General features: G+C 28.7%; 1 protein-coding gene across 2 annotated transcripts; it reads left to right on the top strand.

Moving 5' to 3' along the window:
- The first annotated feature begins 2,564 nt into the window (after positions 1 to 2,564).
- LOC106691379 (tropomyosin alpha-1 chain) lies at positions 2,565 to 11,669 on the top strand. Of its 2 annotated transcripts, none has more exons than XM_014437123.3 (6): positions 2,565 to 2,786; positions 6,287 to 6,557; positions 7,429 to 7,621; positions 9,202 to 9,402; positions 10,727 to 10,869; positions 11,315 to 11,669. In XM_014437123.3, the coding sequence occupies exons 1-6, from the start codon at positions 2,714 to 2,716 to the stop codon at positions 11,436 to 11,438; spliced, it is 1,005 nt and encodes a 334-aa protein (XP_014292609.1). In that variant the 5' UTR covers positions 2,565 to 2,713; the 3' UTR covers positions 11,439 to 11,669. The 2 variants fall into 2 exon arrangements, with proteins under 2 accessions (XP_014292609.1, XP_066901610.1); XM_067045509.1 differs by lacking the exon at positions 2,565 to 2,786 and adding an exon at positions 5,768 to 5,898.
- Positions 11,670 to 14,275: the final 2,606 nt, after the last annotated feature.

The following is a 14,275-nucleotide window of genomic DNA, read 5'->3' as shown; positions in this document are numbered from 1 at the left end:
GAAAATGATTCCTCATCCATTTAGTTTCCAAAATTTTCCTCTCCTTATATCCCTAATTTGATTGCCCTCTCTTATCTTAAAAATAGATCCATTTATTTTGTTTTTAGTTTATGTTATATGATTTTTTTCTTTTCTTATGTCGGCCCAAGACTCCCGTTGGAGTCATACACTGCCTCTGTTGTTATATTATAATAGAATGGAGATGAAAATGTAAATTATTATTTATTTATTAAATTTTAAAAATCTACATTGGATTCTGCCATAAATTTGCATGCCTGAATAGTGGCTCTATCTAGATCTGCCAGCCCTTGGAGGAAAATGTTATTGTTTTGGATGAGGGGATATTTATTCCTGTATTTATCATATCTACTGCAATTTAGTATAATAGGTAATGGGTCCTTGATAGAGTTGCATGTCCAATATATATAATTTTTTTTTAACTTTAATTAATGTCAAGCTGCAATTTGTAGGACCATGGTTAATTCTTAATCATGTTAGACTATTTCTTTTCTGTTTAACTTAACGCAAGTTAAGTTAACCTAAGTGAGAGACATTAGGTTAGATAGTGAAATGATCCTTATCTTTCAGACTTGACTCCCAGGCATACCTATTCTGCCATTCACTAATGAAGTCTTCTTTCATCCATCCACAAATTTCCTGTAAAGGCAGTTTTCCAGTCACATTTTCCACTCTTCCCGAAAATAGTTTTGCTATCTTGTCAGCTCGCTCATTGCCGTACAAACCCACATGACCTGGAACTTATTGGACCTTAAATTTGTCATTTGATGAACTATGAACTTATACTATTATGTTATTTATTAGGTAAAATGAAATATGTTGTCGATGTATGTTTTTTAGTGAATTGCATACGGAAGCGAAATCTGTCAGAATTACGACTTTTGTTTTCTTATATTTTCTGTTTGCTATTTTGAAAGCTTCAACAACACCGTATAATTCAGCACTGTATATGCTGAACTTGGTGGGGAGGTTTATCGATGTATCCTGGTTATATTGGACATCACATATCCCGACTACAACTTTGTTTTTTTCTTTAGATGCGTCTGTATAAATTGTTCGATAATTTTTATACTTTTCAGTAGGGTAAATCCTCCCAGACTATTGGTTCTCACAGATCCTAACAGGACACGGAGGGTTTCAGGGAAAGCTGCAGAGTTTTGGGAAGAACATCGACCTCCGGTGCCCCACATGCGGAGTTCCTGAAACAGCAGAGGTTTTTTTAAAAACAAACACGTTTTGACTCAATATTTGACTATTTTCGGGAAACCACTTAATCATTATGTTAAAAGTCTTGACAAGGCAAGAAATGAGGGCGATGGGTCTCTGCCAGGTTTGGATACAGGAATTATTGAAACCATTCTCCAATCGGATGGTATGTTTGTTGTGTATGTATGTTATATGATAACCAAACATCAATAATTTACCTCCATTATAGACTTGCTTAAGATTTTAAACATCAATTTGTTTTGTGACAAGGCATTGTGTAAATATTTTCTCAAAAGAGGTGCAAGTGAAAGTAAAATTATACCGAATGAATGGAATGTGAAGGCCAATAAGAAATTTGAGACCTTAAAAAAAGGAACTTCTCTGTTACAAATTCCCTCCATATCTGCTCTCAAACACTGGAATGAGCTATAACACAGGGATGGTCTTTAATCTTCTAGTACAAAGTTTAGGCTATACGGATGACCTAAATATTGTTGAAGGATAAAAAGTTATATTGGACTTGGAATGGTGCCATAATGATCCATATGTTTTAATTATTTAATTTTTTTTTTTACAGTCTATCAGGAGTTACAGCTAAATAACTTCGAACTTCATAAATAAAGATAAAAAACCATAAGTTTGTTCCAATACGAGTTTTGACAATCGTCGAACAGGCAGAGTCAAACGGATTACGTTTTTTCCATTCCAAGATTGATGATTGTCAAAACTATTGCTATAGATAACCTCTTAATATCTATTACTTATTATCTTTAAAGAGGTAAGTTATCATAATTTTAAGGGACATTGTGGTTAGTAGTGGATCCAGGAATTTTTTTAGGGAGCACACCAGTGTACCAGGTAAATTCCATATACCTATTCGAAACTTCCAACATGAACAATTTATTTTAACTTTTGAAGTACTGTTTATTTTATAAATAGCTACGTAGTAGTAACAGTGTCTGTTGTATTTATCTGTAATAGAAACAACTTTTCAAGAAAAAAATTAGTTTTTATCTTAGAGAAGGGAGGGATAAGAGTAAATTGGAAAATTACCAAATGTAAATGTAAATTCTCTTTTAAATGTTAAATGAATTAACGATTTTTGCTAGCGTGTTGTTTATAAAATAATTTAAATGGCCCCATATCTTGACTCTTAACTTTCTTGATGAATAAGACCATCACAAAAACTTACACGTTTTCATACTTAATAAATACAAATAAAATTTTAATTTTCAAATTAACATATTCTCAACTTTAATTTAATAAATATTTTATAATTAATTAACTTAAGGAATAGCATAAAGCTACAAAGCTTTGGCATTATGTACAGACGCCGCAGAACAGGAACATCTGTTATTATTGTATTCTGAGATGACACTCCTTTTATTTAGGCCAATTAGTGACATTACTAAAAATAAGTCGGCTATTTCAAAAAACAACTGTAGAGAATATATAACAGTGACATGATTTATCATGGGTAAAGGACACCATGTATGGAAATCCCTTGAAGGATGGAAGAGGGGAAAAGAAACTGGTCCAAGATTATCGCCAAGAATGGCAAGGTATTTTTACACCTATAAAATTTATCATGATCATTGTATATTAAAACACTGTTAATTAGGAATAGGTTAATTCAATTGAAAACAATTATTTTTTTAAAGATGCGTTCAGAAATAATGAGTATTTTAATAGACAACTGGGGTAAGTTTGTAACAAAGTATAACCTCCTTTCTACTAAGTTTTGGATTGTAGCCTCTAAATTTAGGAACAATGGCGGAAGTTTCTATTAACCTCAACGTAAACTTCGCCTCTAAGGGCGTGACTTTTTTTGCTTTGAAGAAGAGTAAGGTCAGGCCACCCGCGTTTGTCTTGAATAATATTTTTCCTCACACAACGTCAGAATTCTTATTCTTAAATTCAGAAAATCATTCTTAAATTAAGAAGCAATGCGTGTACTCAGTACGGACAGTTGTTTTGAACTATGCCGAAGTTTATAAAAAAAATTATGAATGAGCAGGAAGTTGATTTGTGTGACCTCAAAATTAGAAATTTTCTGAGTTCTGAATCTGTTTCCACCTTCCAAGCTTTTACGGTCAGTTGGAATTACATAAAAACTAAATATGGAAGTTTAGATTGATCGCGTAGGAGTTCTAATGAATAACTATTCAACCCACAGTCTTATCATTTCATTTGTTTGCGAGTCATAAGATAGGGTCATAAAAGCGATGGGGCGCCACTCAGCTACTAGGGACTAAAGGATGACAGGCTAGAAGCAGCGCAGAGTGTGACAGAGGGAAACCTAGAGGCGCTGGTCACCCACAGCTAAGCACCAGGGTTCGAGCAGCTCACATCAAGTTAGCGCATTTCTCTCATCATGCATCAGGACTTTGTCCCCATCACTATCACCAACTCCGCATCCCATCAACACCATTACTTTTCCATTATCTAAATTTAATTTTACTAACTAACATTTATTATAATCACTTTTGGCTTAGCTCCATTTAAGCAGTTTTTGAAATGCGATCATTCCAAATTTGATGTGGAAAGGATTCTGAGAAAGTGAAGGTGAAACTGCGAATGCTTCGTTCAAATGTGCCTTCACTTTATTCTTGCAGGCGATTGCCAAAATAATGGTTAAAAAAGTTTCTGTTTATTACGAATTGAAAGAGACATCGCACAAGATTCTTGCTGGTATCTCAATTACAAGTAGGCGTGAATGACTTCGTGATTTAAGTCAGTTTGACTTTTGAGTGACGACTGTCATTTCGATTGACCGTCTAGAGGTCCCTTTAAACTATCAACAAACCCAAAATACTGTTCTTATCTTTTTGTAGCCTTCAGTGGAAGGAATATTAAAAAATATTTTTTGCAAATTTTCTAAAAAACGTAGAGATTTGATCTTTAGTAACATGATCCTGATGTCAAAAATAATTTTTCATGGTCCATCGGCTACCAGGTCACTAGGGTTGTTCCTTAATCATGAGAGATAGTTGACCGTGGGTGACTTATACGAGGAGAAGATGGTTGGGGGGTGCGGTCAAAATAAAACACAAATAAGTTAAAGTAACTTATTTAATCATGCCAACGTTTCGGCCAGAATTTCTAGCCTTCATCAGGGCTGTTAGCCTGAAATATTCTGTTGTTCCTTAGATTCGTTTTTATAAGACAACTTTAATTAAGATATCTTTCTATGCCTCAAAAATTAATTAAATTCTGAAACAAATATATCTTTAGTTATAATTTATTTTTTTTATGATTGGTAGTTTCTACTTTTATATCAGTGTTGCCAGATGTGAAAAACCATGGATCGTAAATATGTGTAAATTAACTTTTGTTTTTAACAAGTTTTGATTGAGTTTTATATTAAGCTTATCTAAAGTTTTTATTTTAATTAAAGTTGTGAATACGTTGTTTTAAAACTTTTATCCGAAGAACTTTTTCACAAACTTCAGTACAAATTTTTATTAAAAAATTAGAAGGTTATCGGTTGACATTATAGAATTGGAAGAAAGCCGAGGTGATGGTCAAATAAAGGTAATCAAGAAATAAGAAAAACTATTTATTTTATGCAACGTTTGAATGGTTTAATCAGGGCTAAAAAACAAGACACAAAAAATATTGTAAACAATGTCTATTGACATAAAAAATATATTGTAAATTATGGTAGGACTACAATATGACACAAAAAATCATGAAAGTTATTCTGCCTTATCCTTAATATAGTTCCTCCATCATTATTTCTTTCCTTAGTCCAACTGTACATTTCTATTCTTAATATTTATTACTACTGTATTTGAAGTACTTGGTTCTATAACATGTTAACTGAAAAAATGAAAATTTTCACAACGTTAAAATGTTTTTTAATTATTATGTTTTACTTTAAACCAAGAGTGACTTACCACAATCTAATACCAATATTATTCTTTTAATAATACAAATTTCCTAAAAATTCTTTCAGAAATCTTCAAGAGGTAAATTTCGGTGAAGCCAAAAACTGCAATTCACAATAAATGTCAGATAGCATGTTTTATTCCCTCTCTTGTTAATAATATTTTATTTTGTTCTCTTTATTTCCATTTTCTTTTAGAATGTAATATAATAGAATAGAAAGTCAATTTTATTCTGAGATAGTATCCTATCAAAAAATAAATTAATTTTCTCAATTAAAAAATCAATTCATATGTAAAAAAAATTATTCATTTCTAATGATATTATACAATGTCTAATAGACAAAATATATAATCTATCGATTGTATTGGCTTCTGATAATATTTAATTTTTACTTTACTTTGTTCATTTTTTGTATAATTTTTATGTCCCGCTATAGTCTTACCATAGTTGACAATAAATTTGTATGTCATTTTATAATCCTGCCATTGTTTAAAATATTTTTTGTATCCAGTTTTTATTTTTTTTTAGCCTTGATGTAGCTTTGCAACGTCGAGTGAAACGTTTCTTCACTCTAAAACTTAATCATATGAATTTTAAGTAAAAAAAAAAATTCAGTAACACAAAAAATTATTGTAACTGAGAAATCAATTGTTGAACACTAAAGACAAAAATTTCTCCGATACCTTTTTCTCTTTCTATGTGGGCCAATTTATGTTTGGTAGTCAAAACTTTCAAGAACCTTAGATTCAAGAAAAATCAATGAGATGACTAATATGGAATTTAGTAAGGAATCTTTTATTTATTTTTTTATGTCAATTCTAATGCTTCTGTTAAAAAATATAATTTCAGAATATTTAATTTGAGGACAAAAAATGTTCCTAAAACCTCTCATTAAAAACTGTGACTCCTATACTTTTTGGGTAAAATGTTTCATAGGACCAATGATAGTTTCGATAATACTCTACTCTTCTTAACCCATCTGAAGTGCTATGTATATTTGAACGATTTGGTTTGTTTTGCTCACAAAATGATGCATACTTTACAAAAATTTCTAATATCAATAGGTTAATTTAATATTAAGTATACCTAACACCATTTTCCTTCCTATCCAGGAAATCAGTGATGGATTAATTGATCATAATTATTTAACTAATTATTTTACTTTTGGCAGATTATGTTGCTCAAAAAGAAATTCATCCTGAGCCTGGATTAGAAAATAAAAAGGATTATTTAACGAGACGTAATGCTTTTTACGAGTTCACAGACGAAATAAGGGCTGTCCCCATAAGTGATGACGAATTTTCCCACTTTTCTTTTCCAACAATAGGTTTCTGCGATATAAACTCTAAAGCTGAAGTAGCAAGCTCAAAACCGGCACAAATTAGTGATCTTTGTAAAGAAGACAGGCAAAGGATTGCTCAACTGGTAACAGAAATCTCAAGGTAATAAAATTATTGTATATTCAATTTATAAATTTAATTGCAATGCAAATTAAGGATGTAATAAGCTATTGCTGCCATAAATGTTAAAGTTGGTCATCAAATTAAAAAATAAACTATATATTTAGTAATAATAATTTTAGAGATTCGTATACAATTAATTATTAGAATATTATTTTTAGATTAATGGCTATGATTTTCATCAACAATCTTGAAACAAAAATTAAAAAATAAAGTATATTAATAATTATACATTTATTGCACTATGATATTTCATATGTTTTATATATATATATATAAAGGGGTTTTATGAAATCTAATATACAATGTCATAGATTATTATTTATTTTAATAACAAAATATAAGTAGAGAAATTATTCTTCAAAAATAAGTCTGCTCTTCATAAATCAGTGTTACATTTAACACTATAATTAATTATTTAACTCAAAAACTTATTTAATATTACATATCATAACATTGTAATAAATCTATATTAAAGTAAACAAGAAAAAATATACTCTTAAAAAGTCTGTTATTGAAATTAAAAATAAAATACTATAATCTGTCAAAGAAGAATGTGGGAGGTTGACACAGCTGAATGCATATAGTATGCAAAAATATTTTATGTAATGGCTACAATTACAAATTTTTGTTGTAAATTTAATGATTTACATATCATACAATTTATTTTTGATTATATAAAATTAATTTTTGTTTCCTTTTAAGCTCAAATATTTTAAAATTTATTTTGCTAGCTTTTATTTTATTTTCTATATGATTGATCTAGTATATGATAAAAGCATTAAAGTTTAAATGTACCTATTTCCAAGTTTCTTATGATATATTTTTAAAAAAAGTTTAAATAATTTTGCAGATGTCGAGAAGATCAAAAAGACAAGTCTCAACAAGCGAAGAAATTATTTGATGAAAATTTAGAATTGAAATCACATATTCGCCAGTTAGAAAAAGACTTATCTGCTTTACGGGTCAGCGTTAAGTACGGTGAAGACAATTTAAGACTTATAACAAAATCACATTTGGTTAAAGAAGCGAGTTTTAAACATCAGGTCTTAATTTTTACCTCTATTTGATTTATCTTTAAACTTTATAGTATGCCTGCTTCATTTTTACTATTGAATCTCTTTTTATTGGATGATTAATAGTTAACTATATGTAATGGATAGTCGGATGACAGTCAAGAAAGGTACAAAATTGTAAGAAAACTATTTCTTTGTAACGAATATTTTTTCCCCATTTTGCAGTGCTTCATAAGGCCAAATGAGAAAAAGATACAAACATTTTAAAATAAGATAGAAAAACTAGAATATAAATAGAAAGAGAACACGGTAAACTAAAGAAATGATTTATTAACTTTTTAAATCATTGTTAAAATTTTAAATCTTTCATTTAAATTTTTTGTCAATATATCAAAATTGACATATGGCAGGAGATATGCAGTACCCGTAATAATTTCAGCTCCATAGGCACATAGCATAGGCATTTGTCTGAGTTTGAAAATCAGACAGAACTTAATTGCACAACTATAACATACGGAGAACCACCATTAATAATTGAGTCACCTACTCGTAAAAAATGATAACTGATAATATGCTAATATTCTCAATGTTAAAATGTTTTTTAAAATTATAATGTTTTACATTGGAAGATAGTCTAGGTGGCGGTCATTAAACGTTGGTTAACAATAAATAGTTTTTTGTTACTATTTTGAAACCTTTATTAACTACCACCCGGACTATCTTCCTCCAATATAATGGTTTACCTTAAACCAGGAACTACATACCATAATCTAATACCAAAATAGCATTATACCTTAAAAAAATACAAATTTCCTAAAAACTCTTAAGAAAATCTATAAATGAGCCCTAAAGAATCCAATGAAATTAATAAATGTATTAAAAATAAATGTCAGTTATCAAGTTTTATAAACGATTGCCTCAATTTCAATTCATATGCATTTTCCTTTTTGAGATACAGAGGTCTATACGTCTGTGAGTGAGTGATTGAAAATATGAAAAGGCCATTTTTATTATATAGATTTTTACTAATTTAGAACAGTTTTAATTTTCAAGTGATTGTGTGAACTATGAACTTGGCTTTCAAGTAATTTTGTTAACTATGAACTTATTTGCGTTTATTTTTATTCTTATAATGATCTCATATATTTTATCTCATTTTCAAAATAATATTTTTCTATTGGAAGATCGTCGATTGACTGTGTGGAATATATAAAAGAAAGATTGCCCAGGTGCAATATAAAAAAAAAAAACCCAAATAGTAGTTAAGCAGGAAGTAAACACAAAAAATCAAAACCATTTTTTGTGTTTACTTTCATTAAGTAAGCTCTGCAAAGTTGGGCGAAACATTGGCTCACATGAAATAGTTTTTTTAATATATTTTTCTTTCATTTAAATTTGTCTTACAATTGATTTATTTATTTTCAATAGTTCAACAATATATTGCTTTATTCTATATTTTTGAATATATTGTCATTATTTATCAAGAAATTAATGAGAATTATTTGTCTCATACAATTAATGAGGAAATATTAATCTAATATTTAAAATACGACTTTTTGGGAAATTTCTCCTACTCTTTTTCATTCTTCTAACTTATATATATATTTTAGAACTTAGAACTTCATAACAAAATCAAACTTATTGAACAAGAAAAAGGCGAATTACAAACGAAATTGGAAGAGGCTCAAAAGCAGGCTGAAAAGTTGGCAAATGTTGTTTATTACGTTAGCAATGAAAACAAGAAATTTTACAAAAAATATGATAATTCAAAAGAAAGATTGAAAGTTGCCTTAGAAGCAATATCTCAGCTGGTAAGTATGTAATGAGATAATCTTGTAAGTGTTGAAAAGTAATTCGCTTGTTTTTTTTTTAATTTAATAAAAATTCAAACTCTACTTAAAATTTGAAAACAAATTGATATTTTGAATACTATCATCATTTTCCTTTTACTCTGCTATGTATTTCTGGAGCTATGATTGATATGACACCATGTGTAACTAAGTATCCTTTATCAATTTGAAGATATAAATACTCTATGCGTTAAAATAATTAATGATTACTCCCAAAATACAAAGATGAGACGATACTAAAGAAAATACTTCTACAACTATATTACAATTATTCCAGAAAATAACTAAATGTAATCCATTTCTTTCTTGTACAACAACAAACATTATTAAGTGTATTAAAACATTACTAATTATTAGGAAGAAGATATTTGACTGTAGTAGATTGTCGGAAGATAGTCCAGGTGGTGGTCAATAAAGATATCAAAGTAGTAGAAGAAAAATATTCATTGTTAAGCAATAAAGGTTTTGCCCCACTTTGCAGGGCCGTCAGATTGAAACAAAGATAACAACTTGAGTTTTCAGTTGTCATCTTTGTTTCAATCTAACGGCCCTGCAAAGTGGGGCGAAACATTGGTTAACAATAAATAGTTTTCTTCTACTATTTTGATACCTTTATTAACTGCCACCCGGACTATGATCCTACAATTATTAATTACTAATTACATATATTACTAATTTCTTCTTTTGCCTTACTTAACTTTATATTTTGTTTTTTTATTCGAGTATTTTACTTAGATATTTCATTAATTACTTATATTTTCTTTCTCTTTCTTTGTTTAATTTTTAAATTAAATTCTTCATATATCTTTCTTTGCTTTACTTTTTTTGCATTATATAAATTTATATTTTTATTTCCTTTATCCTGTTATTTTATTTACATATTTAGTTACCTTTATATACATTTTATTTCTCACTTTACTTTAAATAATTTTCATTTCTACATATATTTACGGTATGTCGAAACGTTGACACTAATAAATAAGTTTTTTCTCATTTGTTTTTCACTGACCACACCTGTACCATCTTTCCCTCATATGTATTAAAAAAATTAGCCACCGAACTCTTAGTAAATTATATTTACAATAATAATAAAGAATGGTTAAAAAATATAATTACGGACTCAAAACAATACCTTATCATAATAAAATTTAGGATTTTTTAAACATTAATACAGGTTTATTACCTGAGACCATCCCATTTATTTTTGTTATTACAAGGTATTGATATGAATTGAAATTTTTCAAAATGTTTATATACAAAAATATGTTATTAATCGACATTGCAGGAGTTAAAGCAAAAAGAAGCAGCTTCTGGTAAAATAATGGAAAACAAAAGTTCCCAAACAAACTTGGATTTTATTCATCGGAGTCGATCGGGATTAAAATGTACAAGAAAGGAATATAGGTGCCATAAGAAGTGTCACTTATGGTAAGAATAAATTTATTTTAAACTAATTCATCAAATAATGTATGCTTTGTGTACTTACATTTGCTGTATGATAATTTCTATCTCTTATTTCTCAAAGGTAAACTATGTTTTAAGTAGGGATATGCTGGAACTGTTAAAATATGCAACAGTTCCCCAAAATGGTTCCAGCACATTCCTACTTAGCTCGTTAGACTTCCTTACCAGTTTTTATCATTAATGGCTCCATGTTCAAACTGTTTTGGTTCTGGTAGTAAGCTTTACTCTTAATGGTCCAAGATCTATTTAGTGGTTTATAATTATCATTTAGTGGTTGATAATTATCATTATTGTTACTTATTAATTTAATTTTTTTCTTCAGATTTAAAATAAATTCGGAATAGCACTAATAGATTGTAAATCAACACTTGAATCATTTATTTTTATATTCATGTTTTTTATGTTTCAGGAAGCAGGAACAAGACGAAAGATTTAGCTCTGATGAAGACAGTCTTATTTCAGAATTGTTTTTTATCCCTAAACAAAAAAATCATACAAAGCCTAGCTATTTTTCTGATGATGAATCACCATGAAGAAGATGATGATAATAATAATAATAAATATCACTCAGATTATTTATTATTTCTATACCAGATTTCCAAGACAAAGTTCTCATTTATTGTTTAAGGGTCATTTATATATAGTTTAAATCTTGTGAGGCTTTGTTGCCAAAAAATAATTTGTATTTTATTACAATATATTTTTATAAGTGTACTTGAATTGAATGTTAACCATTCTAATTATTAAAGACAAGTATATTTTAATTTTATTCTTTTAAAAAAATTAATTAATAGATTTATACAGCATTGCTGAACATTCTTAGCAGTTTGACTCAGCAAATCTTAATTATTTTATTTTATAAGCAAATATTTTTACTCTGCTAGCATAGATTGGGGGATTGTGGTGGTAAACTTTGGGCTTTGCTTAATTCAGTGGAAGCAGGTGTTCTCTTCCCAGTTCTTGAAGGGTATAGACCTGAAGCGTCCACTGAAATCCATAAAAGCCATAGAAAAAATTGTTTGAAGTGAATTAGAGTACTGTCTGAAGTGATTAATTTTGGGTTTGAAATGAGAAAAATGAAGAAGAAGATTTGCGAAGTCAATTAAAAAAATTGAACATGTTTTTTCTTTCTACTCTTCAAATTAACATCAAAATATTTACCTCTAAGAGATTAAACATATTCTCAGAGTAAATATTAAAACCTGAAGTGAACGTAAGTATTAATTTAATATAGTTGAGCTTTGGGGCTGCGTATCCTCTCGTATCCAATCCTTACAATCTAAAATCCTCAATGCTCCTTACTTTGTCACAAGTGAAATCATACATAAAGACCTTAGCGTTCCATATCTAACCGATCTAGCCTGAACCAGATATTAATCCTTCCATTATAAACTCCCTAACCATCCAAACCCACTAGTTTCTAACCTTGCTTCTTCTTCTATTCATGGCAATCCTACAAGGCACCTGACAAGAAGATGGCCTCAAGACCTTCTAGTGTAGAAATATGATTATAGAGTGCTACCAATAAGTAGTTTCTCTACATGCTTGTATCACTCCATTTTGGTCTTATATCAACTTTACTTGATGTATATTTATGTAAATACAGTTTTAAATAGCAATAAATAAATAAATTATATAAATAAAAAAATTAATATAGTACTATAAGTTTCTGTCTTGAACAGACCTCAGTATATTTCTCTCTGATTATATCTACAGTTGACTTTATCTCCTCCATTATTATAATTTAATACTTAATTTTAATTTATTATTAATAATTTTCAGTTATCCAACTCTAGACTTAGCTAACTGAAGAATAAATAAGCAATAAATAATAATAAAAAATATATGAAGAATACAAGAATGCACTAGTAGTGCACTGCGCAGTTCTTCAAAAACTATATTAGATTATTATTAACTTGATTAGTAAATAAAGAAAATTAATTGCTTTCTTATTAAAAAATAAATTCTTTAAATTATCTTCATCTATATATAATTATTAAGGTGCAAACACATCTTTTGAAAACATCAAAAAAGCCTAATTCTCATAGTTTATGTAAATGGTAAGTATTTTTTAATAATAAAACTAATTCAGAACATATTAGTTAAATAGTAATCAAAATCATATTTTGTTTTTAATTTCAGAAAGGTTTTTAGAGATAGTAGGTCAAATTATACCAGAGATGGTAGGTCAAATTATTTCTTCAAAGTTTGATTAAAAATATTATTTTTTTCATCTAATAGTGCATTAGTTTGTTTTTTTTATTTCAAAGTCACAGTATGACATGGAATTTCATTTATTAGCAAATTCAATTTTAAAATATTGTATGTATTTTTAAATGGGAATATTATCTCTATAATTTATTTATAAACATAATAAGTAACAAAGAAATGCATAAATAATTAAATACAGATATAATTATAATGGAAAATTAAATTTCAAATTAATCCTGACTAATAAAACAAAAAAGAATCATGATAAAATACAATTAGTAACGTTAAAATGATAGTTATAATAGCTACCACAAGATGGCAGCACAAATCGGGAGCGGTAGAAACAACTAATTCCATTAGTTGCCGTAAGAGGCCAGCACTATCCAAGGATGAATTGAATCTGTATAGATAAGTTAAAAAATTAGTTCAAATAACTGCCGCTAGATTGCAGCACTAAACAGGAAAGGTAGAAAATACTAGTTCTAATTATTGCCGCCAGATGCCAGCACCATCCAGGCAACACTTACGAGGTGAAATTTCAGCTCGAAAAATTTTATTTCGTATTAGGAGATTAGGAACTCGCAGGAGCTCACTGGCTCGATATAGCCCCTGCTGTTGCTGTGAGCTCCTGTGGGTTCCTACTTTCCTAATACAATATAAAATATTTTGAGCTGGAATTTCACATCGTGAGCGCTGTCTGGATGGTGCTGGCATCTCGTGGCGTTAGTTGGAACTACTATTTTTTTTTATTCCTCGATGTGTGCTGCAATCTAGTGGCAGTTTTTAAAACCAAATTATTTACCAATAATAATTTACTTTTTTTTTTAATTTAAAATAATTCCACATTCAAATAAACTGCATATTCTGCTCTTTTGCATTCCTCATGGCAGATATTACGTACTGTAACGATTCAACGTCGCTTTGTCCAGTTTCTTATGAATTAAATGTTTCTTATTTGAAAATTTGATAAATAAAAAAATATTCTGTGTAAAAAATTGTTTTAGGGTTTTTTTGAGGAAACCTAAAAATATACATAATTCCGGTGATTGTTTTTTAAACAATTATTATTGAATCAGTATTTTTAAAATCAAATAAATTGTGTAAGAAATTAAGATTTATTAGTTCATGAAATATTTATTATTAATATTAAAATATATAA

This window comes from Halyomorpha halys, unplaced genomic scaffold (assembly GCF_000696795.3).
Source record: "Halyomorpha halys isolate HHAL.00 unplaced genomic scaffold, Hhal_1.1 Scaffold2306.1, whole genome shotgun sequence".
NCBI classification, from domain to species: Eukaryota; Metazoa; Arthropoda; class Insecta; order Hemiptera; family Pentatomidae; genus Halyomorpha; species Halyomorpha halys.
Note: the sequence above shows the minus strand (reverse complement) of the source record. Positions and strands in the feature narration are given on the sequence as shown.